Source organism: Psammomys obesus, unplaced genomic scaffold (assembly GCF_907164565.1).
Source record: "Psammomys obesus unplaced genomic scaffold, mPsaObe1.curated_primary_1811, whole genome shotgun sequence".
Classification (NCBI taxonomy): domain Eukaryota; kingdom Metazoa; phylum Chordata; class Mammalia; order Rodentia; family Muridae; genus Psammomys; species Psammomys obesus.
This window is the reverse complement of record NW_026596064.1, coordinates 10508196-10527933: the sequence shown is the minus strand read 5'-3', so window position 1 is coordinate 10527933 and position 19738 is coordinate 10508196. Positions and strand designations below refer to the sequence as shown.

Sequence of the window (19738 nt, the reverse complement as noted above, 5' to 3'; positions counted from 1 at the left end):
CTTGGGGGTCTCTAGATGATGATAGGGATGGGAGCGTGAAGGTTTCCTGAGAACCAGTAGCAAGTCTGGCATGAGGCCTGCATATGTGAGGTCCAGATGGGTGGCCTATATACAGTCTTTACTTCAAAAAGCCCGTGCCAGTCTACTGCACAGCATGCCACTCCGCTCCTGGCAGAATGAGGAGACCAGAGGCCACTCTTAGCAGTGGTCCTGCTAACAGTCGGCCTATAGCCTGATGACCTGTGAAGACCCCAGTGGTGATAGCTCTTTACTTCCCCTTTAGGGAAAGGAACTCTGCCTTTGTGAATAACAGGAGTGACTTCCAGGCTGGGAGCACCACAAGCTTTCTAAGTAGATGAGGGTTTTATCCCAAGAGATGCCTCTAAATCGGACTCTCCTGGAGCTCATTCTTACTGCCATTTACTGACTTTGTGGGGAGGGTGGGAAGAAGGGGCTTGACGGGAGGGGAGCTCATGAGACATTAGAAGACATTGAGAAGGAGAGTAGCATAGCTTTAAAAGGATGATTTTGGTCATTGAGAAAGTATGGCTCACTGAAATATCATTTCCTAAAACCATACAGATTTTCTATGCCTGCCCGGCTCTGAATAATGATTCGGAGATTTATATTTATTTATAATAGCTTTAGGCCTTAGCTTACTCTTGTTCCCAACTAGCTTTTATAGTCTATGTTAACCCATTTATATTAATCTATGTTCTGCCACATGGTTCCTTACATCCAAATTCTTCCATGTGGCTGTCAAGTTCTTTCCAAGCCTTCCTTTTTCCCAGAGTTCCTATTTCTCCAGAAGTCATGCCTCCCTCTCCTGCCTTTGCTATAGGCTGTCCAGCTCTTTATTCAGCCAGTCAGAAAGGGATAGAGAACAAAGTTTACAAAACACCAAGGCAGAGATGCTTTATAAAAATGACAGTACCAAAGTCCATCCTGTACTCAACTCTCTGGGAACAGAAGTCAGCATTTGAATAATACAAGAACAATCATTACCCAGTGCATAAAATTTTATCACCCCAACAATTTCCAGCAAGTGTGTAGGTGCATAGTGATGTCAGGACAGTGTCTGAGGTCAGGTGCCCCTAGATCAACCATCTTCCTGGTGCTGTAGTTGGCTAGAAGCTGTTAGGATCACATAGATGCTCTCAAGTCAGCTAGGTCTGACCTCTCAACTTACAGATGGGAAAGTAAACTTGGGATCCATATTGGGTCAGGCAGTGTGTGACTGAGACTCTTTAAGCCAGTCTCAGCTTCAGGATCCCAGCACAAAAACCACAGAAGTTGCTTCAGGCTCTATCTACCATCAGGAGTGCTGCCCCTGCCTGGGCCAAGGGCTGTGGCCAGTTACCCATAACCTTCCTTGTCCCTTTCACCTTCCCATCTAAGACCAGGCAAGGATACTTTAGGCCTCAGGGAAAGCAACCGTGGGTGGCATAGAGAGCATTGGTTCTCCTCTTGTTTCAGAGCACCATTCCAGGCATGGCACAGAGTGTTAGCCATCTAAGCAATGATGTCTCTGGCTTACTGGAGAGAGCACCACATTTTGTGCCCCAGTGACTGTGTGGTCCAGCCTCATGCAGGGCAGCGTCACGCTGTGCAATACTCACACCTCTGTGTTGGGCAGTATGAAAACAGGAAAGTTTCTGTCCAGGGACCTAGGATAGATTTACTGGTGCCCAGAAAGGAAATGAAGTGGCGCTGGGTATAGGTGTTTGGCTTTGTCCTCTGCCTTCTGACCGACTAGTCCCGAGAGACCCTAAGTTCATCTCTCTTGCACTCATCTCTTCTGAACCATGGCTTTAAGCTTGAACTTTATCCTGACAACTGCCTGGTAGTATTTAGCCAGTATGTAGACTGGATCCTGTTGACCTGGCAGTCAGTGACTTTGTTGATTTCCTCCATACCTTGTAGTATTTGATTCATACACAGAAAGATGCTGGTTTCAAAGCTGGTGTTGGGGGATGAATGATGTCCTCCAGATGTAAATGCTGAAGCTTGAACCCCACTGTGATGATATTTGTAGTTTTAGTATTTAGGAGGCCAAATTGGTAGGACTTGGCCCTATGAGCTCATAGTCCTTAAAAGGCCATGTGACAAGCCGGGCACAGTGGCACACACCTGCAATCCAAGCACCCAAGGAGGAAGAGGCAGGTGGATCATTGTGAGTTCGAGGCCCGCCTGGTCTACAAAGCAAGTCCAGGACAGCCATTGTTACACAGAGAAACCCTGTCTCAAAACAAAAACAAAAAAACAAAACAAAACCCAATATAAATAAGTAAGTCCATAAATAAATAAATAAACAAACAAATAAATAAATAAATGGCCATGTGGCATAGTAAGAAAGACAAAGAAAGAAGGTAGCCATCTTTAAGCCAGGAAGAGCCATCCTCCACTGGTCATGGGAGCCTTGATCTAGGACCTGCAGTGTACAGAGCTGTGGTAATATAAAGGACGATTGGGTAAGACACCTGCTGTAGGGTCTGTTACGGCTAAGCAGATGGGGCTGCCTCCTATCACTGCTCATGGCTCTGTCTGCCCCTCCCTGAACCTCACCTCAAACTTGCTCAGATTATTCTGCTCTTGTTGCCATTCCGTAATTTCCACTTGGGTAGAGTCAGCTTGTCTTTTCGCTCCTAACAATCAGGGGATAGGATAGTTTGTGTATCTTCACTTGACTGAGTAAATTCCCCATCCTTCCCGTTCTTCTTTTCTCCCCTCTCTTTTCTCTTTGTGTCTCCAGCTGCCTGAGAGGCTGCATAGGGTTCTCCATGGCCACTTGTCTGTTATCACTGCTCGAGATCATTATTTATCCTAATCCCAGCTGGATACAAGTGTGTGGGTGAGATGGAGGTGGAGAACGGGCTCCAGTGGGCTTTGTCTACCCTCATTATGCCTGGTTGGCCTGAATGTGCAGCTGTTCTCAGCTCGGTTGGTGAGAGCGTGTTAATAACACAGAGAACAGCCAGGCCAGCAACAGATCCAGATGAGATGGCAAGAGCAAGAGCAGGGTTGGTGGGGAGGGAGTGGTGCTCCTTAAGTCTTCCTGGTGGTTTCTGTCCAGGAAGCAGCACCTGTGCCCTCTGTCCTTGCCTCAGAGGTTGGACCACAGGCCTAAAATTCAGGGAGACACAGCTCTCTGAATAGGGGTACCCTAGCCCATCCCTCACGTTTGCAGATCTTACCCTTGGGGCACAGTCTAGAGAACCAGAGTGTCCGGGGGCAGCCAGAATCTCCCCTGGCTAGGGAGATGCACAGCCTCCGAACAGGGGTGTGGTAGGCCTGAGGGCTGCCACTGTCACTGGAGGAAGCACCACTGGTTTCCTGGGCATTAGCTTTTCCTGCTTTATTAGCAGTGGGCTAAATGGTGTCCAGGACATGGGAGGGCTTATAAATATGTTATGTGGTTGAAAGAATGCAGAGCTCCTAGTGCTACTCAGGAAAGGCATCTGTGTCCTAGTTCTGTGAGGCATGTTGCTTGCTGTAGCTGTTTGGCACACTCAGAACACCAGCCCTCCAGATCCATAGAGAGCGTGGGATTGCTCCTTCCCTCCGCTGTGCCAGCTGTCAGCTTCCTGAAGGAGTGGCTTTCCTCCTGAGCAGACTGATTTTCCAGCTACTTCTCCTTTCTGTTTTCATGCCTTGCAAGCAGGGGCACGGGGCAGGCCTAGGTATTTTTTTGTAAAGAACAGAGAAGGACTTCTCCTTGGGTAGAAAATCCCAGTTCATCATGAGCAGAGTGTTTTGACAGGCCTTATAAAGCAACCATCCTGACTGACAGAATAGGAAAGAGGTGAACTTTTTGAAGAAAACAAAACTGACTTTGGCCTTGATGGAAAAAGACAGCTTCTTTTCCTTTTGCTGTATGTCCAGTGTCTCTTGTGTTCACAGGGGTATGTCCGGCCTGGCCATTGCAGTTATTTGGGAATCCTTTGAAGGTTGGTTGGTTATCTCTTCCTCAACTGGCATTCTCATTCTCTGCTCCTGCATTTAGGATTCCAACAGCACTTTGGGTAATTCCTATATGACTGTACAGAGACCCTTCAGCTCTTCACACCAGGTCGGAACTGTGAGCATGCATGCGTTCCTGTCTGTGGCTATGTGTGTGGATGCACTAGTCTGTGTGCGTTCATGCGTGTGCGTGCATGTGTGAGTGTTCGAGTGCGTGTGTATGTGTTTGTGTGTGTGTAGATGTGTGTGGATGCACTACTCTGTGTATGCATGTGTGTGTGTAAGCCAGAGGGTGGGTATCTTACCTTTCTCACATTATTTTTTGAGAAGTCTCTTCATGAACCTGGAGCCCAGCTTTCAGCTAGAGTGGCTTGCTGGCAGTTCCCCAGAATCTGCCTATCCCACCCCACATGCTGGTTTTATAGGTGTATGCTGTCAGAGCTGGCTTTTAGCTTTACCCACTGAGCCGTCTTCTCAAGTCTAGAATATTCTCAAAATAAACTGCCCTGCCCTGTATTCAGGAATCAGACCCTGAATACAGACCTGTGGGAATCTTCCTGCTTTGGTGTAGAGGGAGGCAGGCAGGGGTCCTGGTCCCATCAGGGTAGTATAGACTTAGACACACCACATTGACAACCTCCATACCAGCTGCCAAGAATGGGTTAAATGATGTTTATTTCATAGGAATGCCAGAGTTTTTCTTTCAGACAGGCATGCAGGAAATTAAACCACAAGAAAGGCCAAGTGGAATTTCTTAATCCACACAAAACAATGAAATGTGAAGTGTGGGTTTATGGTTGGAAAGTAACTGGGTAAAAATAGCATGGACCAACTCCACAAATCTGCCTTCTTGGGCTCCCAGAGCACTGGTGTGTGCACTGTAGAAAGAGACCCATGCTTGGCTGGAGGCCTGCCCTCCTTTGGGAAGGCTGGCATCGCTTAGCATCTCCTGCCCAGGTATGATTTCTCTCCTTTCTTGGCTCTACAAGGCCCCCAAGTGTCCACAGAGTCTCCTTTAGGTGCTGCTCTACACCTAAGACAGTCTGTGTTTATGCAGTGGCAACATGAGTTGTCAACGCCAACCGTCCTTGTCTGTAGTGACGTGGACAGGTCCTTGGCCTCTGGTAGAGGCCGTTGCTCGGCTGAGTGTCTTCCCTGAACACAGAGACTGGCTGAACTTGCATCCACAGCCCTGTATCCTCACCTGTCTCTGGGGTTGCTCCCTCAGTGTTGGGCTCCTGTTGGAGCTCCAGAGACACAAGCCCACACCTGGGGAAAGACTCACTCAGCAGATGTGGCTCTGAGACCCAGCATGCTGCCATTGCCTTGAACTTCAAGATGTGCCTGTCAGGGAGTTGGGATGGCAAGGGGTGTGGGGTGGGGTAGTGGTGCAACACAGTTAAATAAAGGGCAGGAAAAGAATGCAGGTAAGAGGCGCTCCCACCTGGTTTTGGCATTTGCTTTGAAAAGGTGCATTTAGAGTCACAGTAAACTTGTCCTGATGCAGGAAAGAGGAAGGACTTTTTAGAAGGCTGTAGCTTAGGAAAAAAAAAAAAAAAAATTTTTTTTTTTTTTAAATTCTGGCTACTTGAAGACAGAATCCTAAAGAAAGTCCAGGTCCTGTCAAAACCTTAAATCTGATAAATGTGGCCTAAAACAGGTATTTCTTGGAGGTAGTTAATGTCTTTTAAAATATCTTAATTTAAAGGCAGCACAGAACCATTTTCAAAAGATGAAATGTACTTACAAAATAAGTAGATATTTCCACAGTAATGTTTTATCTAGTTTCATCTGCATGTATAATATATGTATCCACACGTTATACATATAATATTTTTACATACTAATAATCACGTATTATAATATATAAATTTAGATATTGATTTATTTCTATGACTAAAAAAATGAGTATATATGGTAGAAACTTGGAAAAGAATACCAAAGAAATTTAAAATTATCTAAAATTCTGTTATGGTCAAGGGTAGTTGCTATAGATGACCTCATGCTCAGTGCCTCCCAGTATTCACACCCTGGTATGGTTCTCTGTCCTGGAATTGAGCTGCCTCTGTCACTTTTCTGTATAAATAGGACATAGTGGGAGTAATGCTCCTTAACTCTCAGGGTACTTAGAAACCTTGTGGTTAAACTTGGGTCTCTTGGAAAAACCTGTCCTTGCCGAAGCCCCTCTTAGAACCCAGCAGCTGTACCAGATGAAGCCCACAGGAGAGCACTTGATTCACAGCCACAGCTGAGCCCAGCATCAACTCTGGCAACGTGTGCGGTCATCTTGGATGCCTGGCCTGGCCTGGCCAACCTTGTTGATGGCTGCAGGCCTGATGCCATTTGTTCTCGGTCACATTGGTCCTCAGAGACTGCAAGAGAACCATCCACAGCTAAGCCCTGTTGATCCGCAGGGCTGATTGCTCTCTGAAGCCATCTCTATTTCAGTTAGTGGTCTGCTACATAGCAGCATATTCCTGGCAAAGCACTGGGCAGACTTAGAAGTAATCCCAGGTGAAAGGAATGCTCAACGCAAAAATGATCTCTGACTTTGGAGCCAGCTGGGCTTCTGCTCTGTAACCATAGGCAGGTTTTTGGCTGTTATGAACCTTAGTTTTCAAACATTTGTAAAATGGAAAGGGAGGCATTGAAAAACATTCCAGTCCGGCACATAGTTGGTATTAAGTAAATGTTAGCCATCACTTGGTGATACTGAATGGTCATGAAGTATGGGGCTAAGAGCACACCCTGTCCCCTCAATTACAAAGAGGATGCAGGCTCATCTGGCCGTGACCAGATGACCTGCATCTGGTAACCTCTCGCAGGCTGCCACACAGCCCAGCACCAGGATCGGCCACAGCCCATGCTTCCTGGGTGGTAGTGAGCAGGGCCCTGACTCTTCAGGCCAGGACAAAATGGAAACAACAGCAGAGAGTATGTGATGAAAATCCTGTGTTTGCATTTTTGAGGTTAGGCAAAGTGCCGTTTATTTCTGAGCTTGCACTCCTTATACTGCTTGGCGCATCGGATGACTGACTGGCCTTGGCTGGCCATCAGTGAGGTCGGCACAACATAGCATATCTGTTCTGCCCAATATTGTGTCTTTGCTGTTCTGAGTTTGCCTCAGACCTCCTAGGGACATACTTCACTAAATAAGGTAGAGCTCATTGTATAATGTCTTTAAAAGATAAGCATGGGGAAGAAAACTTGGTCTGTGGTTTCTAAAGTGCCTCCAACACACCTTATCCCCAGTGACACTGGCTGGTGTGAGAGGGGACAGTAGCCCTGAGTCCATTGTTACTGGAGAGTTTTCAAGAGGCCCAATTGCTCTAAGGTTCCTTGTCCTGTTCCCCCATATCAGGAAACATCATAACCTTGTTCTGGAAGATTTTGCTCGCTACAGCTGCTATAAATGAGGGTTCCTCATAACCTAGCTCTTCTTGCTGCAGAATGCTAGCCAAGAAGGAACAGAGGTGGCAGAATACCATGGCTCCTGTAGAGTCACAATGTATTTAGACAGCCACCACCAGCAGGCACTAAAGAGATAAGACCTTGTCAAGGAAGTACATTATCACAGTCGCAAAGTGTTTTTCTAGAAAATGCTGTCATAGAGACAAGGAAGGTAACATTTCAGGGGTCAGAGGTAACATCACTAATACTGGAACAAATGGACAACAACAAGGCAGAGTGGCAGGGACCCGGTGTGACTTTGGGGTGTTTTCAGCAAAGGTACAATATCTGGCCCTGATAACCAGGAAAGAGTAGACCACCCCAAACCCAGGGGTCTTTAATGAAATCACTCCTTCGGTTGTTCCAGGTCATGGAAGGCAAGGAAATACCAGAGAATTGTGCAGCTGAGACAACTATTTGCATGCAATCCTGGGCCAGAAATGTTATTTTTGTTTTCTGACAGCTGACTAATGTTGAGTGTCCTGGACTTGATGGTACTGAGCTGTTGAGAACCTTTTTCTTCAGCTGTTCTGCTGTTCTGGGTATCTTGTTTCTTAGGGAGTGTGTGCCAAAATATTTAAGAGTTTAAAACCTTTTTATTTCTCTTTTGTTCTCTTGTTTTTAACAGAGATTATATCAGTTTGGCTTTGTACATTAAGCTCTTCATTAAAATTAAAACATGTTACTTAGATTTTAAATAAAATAAAATCAAAATTTATTAAACTACGCTCAAATTTAATTAAAACCAGGGAATGAATAAATTCATGCTTAAGGACAGCTTCACAGAATCTTTTCCATTATAGATGGTGTTATGGGAAATTGTAAAGGGGGTTTCCTGGTGGCAGTCCATGGGGCTTCTGCTTCAGAGGAAGCAGTTGTCTTTAAATCGAAATCGGAGTCTGACTCCCATCACAGGGCCAGGCTCCAACTTTTCTACTTTCTGTGCCATTTTGTTGGACAGAAGCTGCCCAGAAAACAGGAGCAAAAGCAATGGGACTTTGCTGAGTGTTGAAAGGAGGAAACTGCAAAATGGACAAATGAGCCCTGCTGTGAGGGCACCCGAGATAGCACAGCACATAAGTGCTTCATCATTTTGTAGATGATCATAGCTGTCGTTGTAAAGTACAGGATAAAATATAGATATAATAGCTGTGAGTATTATGGCGTGACATTTTGGCAAGAGCCTGGAGGCCTGAAGAGCCGTTCCCTGGTGATGGTGATTTCTGTCTCAGGTGACTTAAGTGTTGCTAAGGAAAATGTGAAAAATGTGGTTTTCTCCACTTTAGATGATGAGGGGGGATGGTCCCTGAAGTAGGCAAGGACGCCAGAAACAGCTTCCCCCACCCAGCCCCCGTTTGCGGGTGAGAAAGTGCCTCATTTTGGTCCAGCCCTTCTTTGTTTTGTGAACGTACCTCAGTGGTTTACACGCCGTCTTGGCCGGAGCACCACAGCTGGCCTTGAGAGTGACAGTGCTGCAGGGCTTCTAGGCAACAGTTGGAGAAGGACGGACGAGTCTTGCAGTAGAAGGGTACCGGTGGCTCAGGCACAGCAAAGAGTCACAGAGTTTTCTCACTGGGAGACCTGCTGTCCAACTCAGAGCTCCCAGAGGTGCAGGAGGGGCAGCAGAGGTGTCTTGCCCAGGCACAGCTGTGGGAAAGCGCCGTGTCCAGCACAGTCAAGCAGTGTACCGAGTGTAGTTGTCAGCGGAACAAGGCGATGCTGTGTGGGAGTCCACCATCAGAAGCAGTTTCAGGGAACGCTGATCATCTCTGTGTGGAATCCTATAAGATTCCAGAAATAGTTCTGGTTCCTGATCGTACGGTGCCTGAGAACTGGCTTTCCCTGGCTTGGTCACCTTACCAAGATCTGCATCTGGTTCCAAGACACAGACGTACAGGAAGGGGAGAAGGAGGAGAGCAGGATGGGGCCAGGGAAGGGACTCAGCAGTAGCCCTCCCCTGCAAGCTGTCTCCACAGACAAGGAGAAGGGAGCTGGGGTGAGGCAGAGTGGACTTGTTCCTACATTGCCATTATTGACCGTGTGACTTTGAAGCCTCACCTCTGGCTCTTCTTACCTGTGCAGAGAGAGCAGTGGTCCATTCTCTTTATTTCGTTTTTGATGAAATTCCGTTTTTTGTCTGCAGCATTGTACATGAGAATGTATTTCATAGGATCCCCTGAAATTAGGTACGCCTTAGGGCTACAGTTTGTCTATTAAGGTATAGAAAGAAATACTGAGGATGTCTTAAAATAGGTGTTTATAGGGTCTTCTACTGTAGGGAGCAGAGAAGGAGAGACCTTTCTGTTTTCCCTTGCTGATGCCTGGAATACAGTCAAATTGCCTGGAGTCCCAGTAGTTTTCTTGTACCATGAGGTGACCTGTAGGTTAGAAACCACATCTGAGACATTAGAATGGGAAATAGAAGGATCCTGAGCCCTTGCGAATCTATGGAGCAGCCATACCATCCTTGAATGAATGGCTCAGATATGTTCTTCTGTGTGTTCAAACCATTTTTACTTTAAATGTTATTTAAATGTATCAGAGCCCATCACATTGGTGCACCTGATCCAGGGCTTCTGTAAGGATTAAATTAGCCAAAGCACAGGGGAAAGTTTTATGAGCCGCGATTGCAACATACTACAAAAAAAAAAAAAAAAAAAAAAAAGAAGAAGAAGAAGAAGAAGAAGAAAAAAAAAAGAATTAGTCTTGTTCTTGTCATGTGAGTAAACTAACTGAAGGGCCAGGGCTGTGGTAGACAGATTCTGATAGACTGGCTGGGCAGAGGGGCAAGAGCTGCTGGGTTGGGTGAAGAGCTGCAGTCAGCAGGGCAAGCCTTTTGCTAGCTTCCCACATTTAAATTAAATCTTTACTATGGAGAAGGTACCACTGCAAGCAGCAGAGGAGGGAGTGGTTGGAGCAGGGAAAGAGAGAAAGCCTCTATGGTTAGAAACAAGGGCCCCAGGACTCCCAAGAACCTCAGTGTGGGGAATTTAGAAAGTCGAACAGTGCTCATTTGGGCAAACCAATGGTTTGTTCAGAAAATATTTGTTAAGTCTGTCCAAAGAAGACTGGATTCTACAGCCTCTGTTTTCAGAGGGTCCATGAAAACTCCCTCTTGGAGTAAAGAGTAAGACCTCACCCGTGAATTTTCAGCTCCTGGGAACCAAGTGCAGTGAGAATAAGGAGAACTCAAGCTGTATGTCTCACACACTCACACACACACACACACACACACACACACACACACACACACACTCACACACACTTCACAATGTCTCTGGCGGGTACCAGAAAGACTCACAGCTACCATGGGCCTCCACACTATAGAAATGGCAGATTTGCAGATCACAAAATATATGTGTGGACTATAATTTTATCTGAGCAATAGAAGTAAGAAGAAATTTGAGACCAGGTGTTATAGCTGTCATTCTTCAAGTTCAGAGTACATTCTGTTCTATACTAAAGCAGATGATTTCTACCTAGTTAGAGTGCTGAGGGTGAGAAAGGGGGCTTCTATTGTCCTACTATAGGAGCAAAACCTGTATCTTTCCATAGTCATTCATTTGGTCTACACGGCAGGAGCTGAGAATTATAAACCATGTCACGGCCAAACCAAAGTCAGCACCCAGCTTTCCGTGCCTCATTCTGAGAGGGCTGAGTGGGGCTAGAAGACAGAATTTGTTATGTAGCTAATATATCAGGTTGACTGTAGACATTAATTTTAAGCTCCCAGCCTTTACCAGCATTGCTCACAGCATTCGTAAGTCAGTCTTAGGTGTTCTTCCATGGGAGGTACCGGCAGCTGTTACTGTGGAAATGATAGCTTCAAGTACAGAAGGCTGGGCCTTCCACAGACTAGAGCCTACGTTATTGAGAGCGGGCCATTCCCTGGCATCCTGGGGCCTGGAGGGCCAGATGTGGGGCTATGGGGGTGAAGACGAGTTCCATGTATTCTGGTGTGGAGTCCACTTCCCAGCTGTATACATGATTACCTGACTTAATCTCCGTGTCTCTGTTTGTCAAGTAGAAATAATAATGTCAGCCTCACCCTGCGTTCGGATTGTCCTGTGAGAGCAATAGATTTGCGTATGTTGGCTGTCGCATTGAAGATTTCCAACTGACTTTGTTGCTGGCATTACATGAGCAGCAGCAGGAGTTTTCCATGAATTTCTCCCCTGGTCTCTGCTCAGTGAAGGGAAATCCGGATTCCAAGTCCTCAGAGGTGAGGGAGCTGGCTATGGGAAGTAAAGACCCTGACTGCCTATAGACAGCTTGTTCCCCTGTCCACCCTTCATACAGAAGCTTTGCTTGTTTAAACAATAGGGTCTAAGTAAGGGCCTTTCTCAGAGGCCAAGGAAGGTGCCTGTGCAATTTCTTCCTTGCTGGACTATCTTAGGTAAGTTGCCAGACCTTGCTGAGTCTATGCTTCCATCTTTGGAAGGGGGAGGACTAGTACTCCCTTGCAGAAATGCCAGGGTGACTCCTTAGCTGAGTCAGTGGGGCTAGAAACCCCAGCATGGGCCTGGAGCAAGAACCTTCTCCCTGCTTCTAGAGAGGAAGTGTGTGTCTAACCAAGCTGAAGAGCCCCAGGATTCTATGCCCAAAGCCCTGGGTTCCTGGCATATTTCTACTGTTTCTTCAGAGCAGCTATTCCCATGGCCAGCCAGGAAGCTTCCATTGCAGAGGGAATCATGAGGGTGTTTTGAGAGTCAGGGCCAGAGCCAGTTGGGAAGGTCCCAAGTTTCCTGCTGGATGTGAAAAGTAGCTTAGCTAACTCCACCCATAAGTCCTCTCAGGGATACATCCATCTTGCGCTTGGACAGCAACCCCAAAGGGAAAAGCCAGGCTGGTAAAACACAGGACTGACTGACCTGCCATCCCCCAAACATCCCCTCTAGTTCATGACCTCTCATGGGTCATCTCTGCCCCTTCAGTTGCTCTCTGGCTCCTCCAGGTCAGAGGTTCTGCCCACAGCAATTAAAAAGCAGTAGGTATAATAAAGGCAAGTGACAAACTGCTGCAATATTTCAGGATGGGAAAACAAGCCGCTCTCCAGGATCTGCTTCCAGGGCCATCAAACTCCAGAGGCACATAGCTGGACGTCATTTCCCTTTGCTGCAGACACTCAGTGCCACTAGGAAGCCAGCTGGGACTCTGACCACTGAGAGCTCCCACACACTTTAAAAACTCCTCAGCAGAGGCAGATTCCAGAGGGGACAACAGGGGACAACGTTTGCCTGTTAACTTGCTCCTCTGGGAAGGCCTCTCTTTCCCCTCCTGGTATTCCCCACCATGGCGGTTGAGCTTACCTACACCCCTCTCCTCATCCCTTCCTGACCCATTGTGCTGAGTGTTGTTTTGTGTGCGCTAGCATATGTCTGCTAGGAATTGTTTCTGAGGACAGAAGAAGGGGGGGAGGGGAGGGGGACACTCTTTCATATTTCTCCCTTCTGGGACTTTTTTCTCTTGTTTGTTTTGAGGTGTCATTAAGTATTCAGTCTGGCTTGTAATTCCATCCCCAGTCAGACGACATGCTTGTGGCTGGCTTAATTGGAAGCTGATGATGACCTGCTCTGAGCCTGTTTCCACAGGGGAATGTTGAGTTGGGACTGTCCCAGCCAGTCTGGATGTTATGACTGTAGCCTTCTGTGGCACAGTCCCACCTTGCTTGGCTTGGCCTTGAACCCTAGCAGCAGGTATTGGCTTCCACAGTCCAGAGACCATCAGAAACTCCGGAGGAGGACTGCTGGGACCAGCTGTGATGGTGGTGATGGGGTCATAAGGTCTAGAAAGCCACATCTGCAGCCAGCATGTTCCATCTGTCCTTCATTTCCAAGCTCAGAAAAGAGCCAAGTTCTAGTTAGAGCTGTTTCTTTGGCCTGAAACTGGATGCAAGAGAGCGAAGATGAGCAGGTATGTCCCTGTGAACACACAGCTCCAGACCAGAGAGCCTACCTTCCCACTGTTGGCTGACATCTTTCAGTGGCTTGCCAGACTCTTGTCTACCATAAAAACCTCCTTCTGTCACCCTAAATGCCCGCAGTGGGAATGCCAGATGGTCCTACAGGCTCTGCTCTTCCCACGGGAGACCAGTCAGCCAGTGGCAGGCAATGGAGTGTCCCAGGGAGAACTCTCAGCACAGGTGTGCTCCTCAGATGCTGGGGCTCACAAAGAACCTTGCACTGTGTGGGAAAGCACCCCTCCACAGGAGAAAATGCAGGAAGAGAGAGCGACCCTGGGCCTGGCTCAAGCAACTGACACCTTCACACCCACGCCAGTAACACATTTCCTTCAACAAGGCCACATCTCCCAACAGTGCTATTTCATATGGGCCAGTGAGGACCATTTTCATTCAAACCACCACAGTTGTGGTCAGCAAGTGACTTTCTACTGGCTTCCCAGGGTCCCACACCAGGCACTTAGGTAGCATCCTTAGGTCTGGAATGTTCAGTGTGGCATCTACCTCCCTTAGAGTTCACCACAGTCCAGGTATACTCCTAAGGTTATAAAGACTCTTGGTTTCTCAGCTGCTGAGAGGATTCAGAGGACATGGAGCCTTGTGGAGTGAGAAGAACCCATTTCTATTCTTGGAGTCCTTACTAATCTTCAGATTTACATTGTCATGGCTGATGGGGGTACTCCATCACAGAGGGGGTTCTCTCTCTCTCTCTCTCTCTCTCTCTCTCTCTCTCTTTATGGCCTGCATTAGGAGAAGTTGGAAACCAGAGCATCAGTTAAGGAGGTAGGGATTTGGATTCTGGGATCAGCTTTGTTTCTTTGCTTGTTTGAGTGTCCTGACACATCCATTGTCATCAGTGGCCCTCACTTTTCTGATCTGTAAAATGGGTAGGTTAGCCTCAGTTGTTACCAGGCTTCCTTTCCGGAGCTCTCTGCTCTTTTTGTCGACTTCTCACAGAATTTGGATGGAGGACATCCAGTCAGCCTAAATGATATCCTTCCTTTTAAAACATGCCTTCAGCTTTTTTCACCAAAGTTCTTTCCTAGGCATCACAACTTTCATTTATTCTTTGCATTGGAACCATTCTATCATTTAGTCTTCAGTTTTGTGTGGTCCTGCCACCATCCCCCACCAGTATCTCCCTGAGGTTGACACTGTGGTTGGCCCCACATAGAAACAACTTTTCCTCAAAGCGTCTTTCCATGTTTCCTATACAACCACCTAGATATAGTTCTCACAGAGAGATGGCTCTGCCAAGACCAGAGTCCAGGGAGCAGGTCCCTTCCTGATGAGCTGCAGCGTGTGGGGATCAGGAACCCAGAGGAAGTGGGGTGAGTGGTGATGGAGCCCATGTAGAATCCTGGGAATCACACTCAAAGGTGCAGAAAAGACTTTATTGTCCAGAGTAACAGCCTTTAAATGACTGAAAGGCCAATCAGACCATCCCATGCTAGCCTCAAGCACCAGTAACAATCAGCCAGGTTGGTGCAACTATAAGGAAATGTGGGAGATGGGGGGTGTAGGAGACTTCCATAAAGAAAGGGGAAGCAGTCACCATCCTAGCCTCAGATTAATTTTGAGACTTCACTAGTGTGCTAGGAGTCCCTAGTGGATCAACACTGTGTGCAGTGGATAAGGACCTTTCAAGGAATCATAGGAGCCATTGATGTTTCATTCACCATTCCCTGTGGGCCTCCAAAAGACTTACCTTGACATTCCCCACAACAATGTCCCTCCTAGGCATCAGCCTTTTTTCAGCAGTGACATTTATGCCTTGGCTTCTTGTTTCCTAATTTTATAAAAGGATGGCCTTTGGTCAGGTGGCCATATGATAGTGCAGGCTGCAGATGCCTCTGGGGAGATGGGTGTGTCCTTTGCCCAGCCAGAGCCTGGCATTCTGCACCTGGATGAAGGGTCTCTCCAGGTTGACAGAAGTCCTCTCTGGGACCATGAAGATGAGGCCTTCCTCACCTTCACAGCCCTGTCAGCATTACTGGGCAAATGCCCTAGTCTCCCTGTCTTTCTTATTCACAGAATCAGGGTGACATGGCTTTACCGCAAGAGATGGTGGTGTGTCCTATTCATCTCACTAGGGCTCTGCTGTGCTGTATGTAAGGGCTGTGATCTGGGTATGAATGTTCTTGCCACAGGCAGTGGAGCAAAAGAAAGAGAAATAGCTAGAGAATATGTTTGTGTTATGGGGTGTCCTCAGGCCCAACTGTTGATAGCTCAACATAAGAACTTGGGGCTAAAAATTTCACCCTACAACATTCTTTCCTGGCAAGCATTCTTTCTTTAGGGTCATCCTTAGGGTCTTTCCCCTGTGTCCTGGGGCTGCCTCCTAAAGCAGCAGGACCCCTGTGGCCTGTGTCTGCTCTCCACTCCTATATACACAGACTGCCAGGCTAGCAGCAGCCAGCCCTGACTTCTGGGCTTTGGATTTGTTATCCTTTATAGATGTGGGAGGAAAGCAGCTTCCTTACTCCTTTTTTGGGGATTGCAGTGTGATGCTGGCAACCGTGGGGTCCCCATTTGCCTTGGCAGACCTTTCTTCCCAAACCCTCTTCCTGGAGGGCAGAGCAGCCTGCTACTCTGCTTTGCTCTGTCTTGACCAGCTGGATTCTCATCTGTTGTAACTTTTGCTCCTTTTTTGTTTTTTGTTTTTTTTTTTTTTTTTTTTGGTTGAAGGAAAGTCACATAGAATATCAATTAAGGCTTTTTATCTTCATCACAAAGGAAAATAAAACAAGGAACAAATAAATCAGTTTTTCTTACATTGTAAGCTGTGATTTCTTCATAAACTAGCTTAGAGAATGGCAATTGCTTCCTTGAGTACCCCAGAGTGTTTGCCAAATGCCAAATCCTGCACCACTTGATAGAGGCCAAGATGCCTAAGCTGTGGTCCCTGTCCTCAGAGGGCTTCTAGGGACAACCATATCCAAAGAGCTGTGATGTCCTACAGCTGAGCAGTCAAGGAAGGATGGCTGAAATCAAGGAGTAGCACCCCAGTGCTCTACAGTAGGCTTGGCTGTTACCTCACCCACCTATTCCTGTCCACACCCAGGGCCCAACCCAAATTCCCCCTTCCAAGAAGTCTCCCAGGAGTTTGCAGGCCCCGTGTATGAAGTGAGATGATATTATCTTTATTCCTCTCTTCTGGCAGCCTTTGACACTTGTGCTCCCAAATCAAAATATCTAGATACCTTAGCTTTCCATGGGGTGCCCATGTTGCATGCCAACCAAGACAGGTATTTTGCAATGAAACAGAAACACATCTGGCCAGCAGGCTAGACAGGCATATGGACCCTTCAGTTAGCAAAGACGTCTGCTGCATCTGGACCCCACTAGACAGGAGGTTGAGTCCCTGGATTTGAGCAGAATGGATTCTGCATTTAGAGAGGCTGCTGGCCGGTGAAAGCACAGCAAGAAGTTGGTGACCTTCTATGTTCTCTTCTTTACTCTCTGTTAGGTGCCAAGCCTCCCAGGATGCTATTTTTACTTTTTGAGGGTCATTCAGCTCATACTGTCCCAGATCCCAATCCCCCTGTCTTAGCCTCCTGAGTAGTGGATTACAGGGGTATGGTGTCGTATGTAGCCTTAATGCCCTTTTAAAAATTTACTCCTCCAGAGATCCTGCAGATCATTCAGCTGGACCTTGACCTGAAGTATAAGACCAACATCCGAGAGCTGTTTGAGGAGTTTGACAACTTCCTGCCAGGTGCTGTTATCGGCATAGCCAGAGAGATGCAGCCTGTGTACAGGTACGTGCTGGCTGTTTGACGTAGTGCGAGGACCCCCTCCCATCCTGTCTTCTCTTCTTCCACTCATGATTGCTTGGATGCAGCAGGACATGGTCTTTGTGCATTTGCGCCCTGGAAGCATGTTTGCACTGAGGGCTAGCAGGTGATGTCCCTGGCAGGTAGGGGTTGTGTTTCAGAGCTGGAGAGGCCGCCTCCTTAGAGTGTGGGATTCTGGTAATTTTTCTTCCAGAAAGCTCAGTTGTCTAGGTTGTTGGCTCTGAGTAAACTTGCAGGGTTAAAATCCTAGGTTTCGTCTGGCAGCAGTGTCAGGATTTCCCCTCCAGCCTAGTGAACTGGGTTTTCTTGGCCTCATGTCGCCATGGTGCAATCACACCTTAGGGAGAGGGTGAACAGTGGCACTGAGGGAGCAGCAGCGGCAGCGTGGGACACAGATGGGTATGAACTGGTCAGGGTAAACAGATGCTTTCTTCCAAGGCAGCACTTCCTTGTCAGGTGTATGTCACAGAGAAGCTCCTGTACCTGAAGCCAGGAGACAGGTCAAGAATGCTGTCTGCACCGCTTAAATGTTCTTGGTAGCAGAATGGTTAAATAAGATGTATTACCCAGTTGAGTACTGTATAGCAGTTAACAAAAAGAACGCACAGTAGTTGTATGTGATGGTAGGCAAAGCAAACAGCACTCTTTACTGAGGCAAACATAAGTGCTAAAAATCACAGGGAAAACCAGGGAGATGCTCTCCAAAGCCAGCATGAGTCTTGAGGACAGAAAGGGGGTGGTGTTTTTATCTCCGTGCCCTGAAATGGTTGTGCACATATTACACATACATTTGTTTAAAGAGAGAGGAAGAGGGAAGAATAGGAGACGTAGGTTTGGGTTTAAAACTAGTCTCATAGCTGGGATTCTAGTGTTCCATGTTGTTGACTCCCCCTTCTCCCCCCTCCCTCACAGTTAGAGTGACAGCCTTCCCCCAAAGCCAGATGATCAGGTTTGCTCCGGAAAACCTAGAATTCTTCTTCCTGGACTCCTGGGGCCCTTTGTTCTCTGAGCCCCCTGTGCTGGCTCCCTGCAGGACTCCTGGAGGAACTGGAAGTCATCTGAGAGCTGCTGGCTCTGGCGTGTAGTGACTCAAAGCATGACTTGTCCCCCACACAGGAGGGGAAAGGACAGGCTGCTTTTAGTGGTGGCTTTTTGCAAGTCTCAGATCACATAACAGGAAATTCCTTCAAAGCCTCAAATGAGCTGATAACTCCTGGGGCCTTGTGGGCTGTTCCCTTACATAATACTGACCCAGGCTCTCCAGAGTCCTGGGCAGTCTCCTGCTTGCACGGGGGTGGGGGTTGGAGTGGAAAGGCAAACCTGCCATGTTGGCTACATTTTCAGAGTCAACACTGATCCCAAGGCAGGCGGCAAACAACAATAACTTTAAAAGTCCTGGGTTCCAGTCCCAGCGGTCAGTCACCATACCTGAGGCCTCAGTGCCCCTTAAGATAGAGCAGAGGTGCTCTGGGACTTTCTCTCACTCCAGCTTTAGGGCTCACAGCTCCTCCACCCTGCTTGTCTTTTTGCTGTCTGTAGTGAGGGCCCTCCTGCTCAGACCCAGGCCCTAGGACACTTAGACAGGCTGGTTATCAGATGTTGCTACATCAGCAACACCTGCAAGACAGGGTTATATATTCTCGTTATATTACACAGAGACCTCATCCCATCTGTTACAACCTTGGCCAGAATTTTATTTTCTGCAAAATTAGGCTTTTATAGTGTAGAACTTTAATCACTCTTATTATCTGGCCTTTGCAAAAGAAACAACTGAAAGGTGGTAATTCAGATTAAGTTTCCCTTGCTTTCTGTGTCTTTATCATTATGTGCAGTGCCAATCATGAGAACCTGGCGCTGGCAGAGTCTTTTTTTTTGTTTTGTTTTTTTGAGAGAGGGTTTCTCTGTGTAGCCTTAGCTGTCTTGGACTCGATTTGTAGACCAGGCTGGTCTTGAACTCACAGAGATCCTCCTGCCTCTGCCTCCCAAGTGCTGGGATTAAAGGAATGCACCCCCATGCCCGGCTGTGCAGTCTTAAAAATGCCACCATTCAACATTGGCACTCTGCTGTAAACCACCACTAAATATCACTAAAGACTGGTAATAAATGAGTGTCCCACACTGCTCTGCATGCAGGGATCAGCTGGCACAGTGCGTGCTTTCTGTATTTGCTGGGCCTGAGAATGGTTTGGCTGGTGGCAGACAAATATGGCTTATGTGTCATGTGTGTAGGTACACACACACAGCCTTCACCCAAATGGAAACTAGAAGGCCCAAGGACCGGAAAGATTTCTTTTAGTTGTCCCCTGCTTTGGAGTATTTATATGCCTGGGATTTGGGTGATGGAAGGAAATGGTGGGAAGAAAAGTAGAGTCTAGTTAATGGTACCTACACAAGGATGGGTAAAGCTGGGCTTTTCTGAGTGGACATGGCCCCTGCTTTTTAGACATAGGTGACAGTTTATGGGAGACACACAGCCCAGGCATTAGTCCTGTCTACTGCCTGCAGAGCTCCCTCCCCCCAACAATGTGCTCAGAGGCCTCCCCAAGTGTCCCGATGTGACAGGGACAAGTTA

The 19738-nt window shown here is 47.3% G+C and overlaps 1 protein-coding gene across 2 annotated transcripts in view; it reads left to right on the top strand.

Annotated features, from left to right (window-relative positions):
- Xxylt1 (xyloside xylosyltransferase 1) overlaps positions 1-19738 on the top strand; it is a 129953-nt gene that overhangs the window by 63051 nt on the left and 47164 nt on the right. For both annotated transcript variants that reach the window (XM_055625176.1, XM_055625177.1), the window contains exon 3: positions 16998-17130. In XM_055625176.1, coding sequence (XP_055481151.1) covers positions 16998-17130 — 133 coding nt within the window. The remainder of the gene's footprint in view (positions 1-16997; positions 17131-19738) is intronic.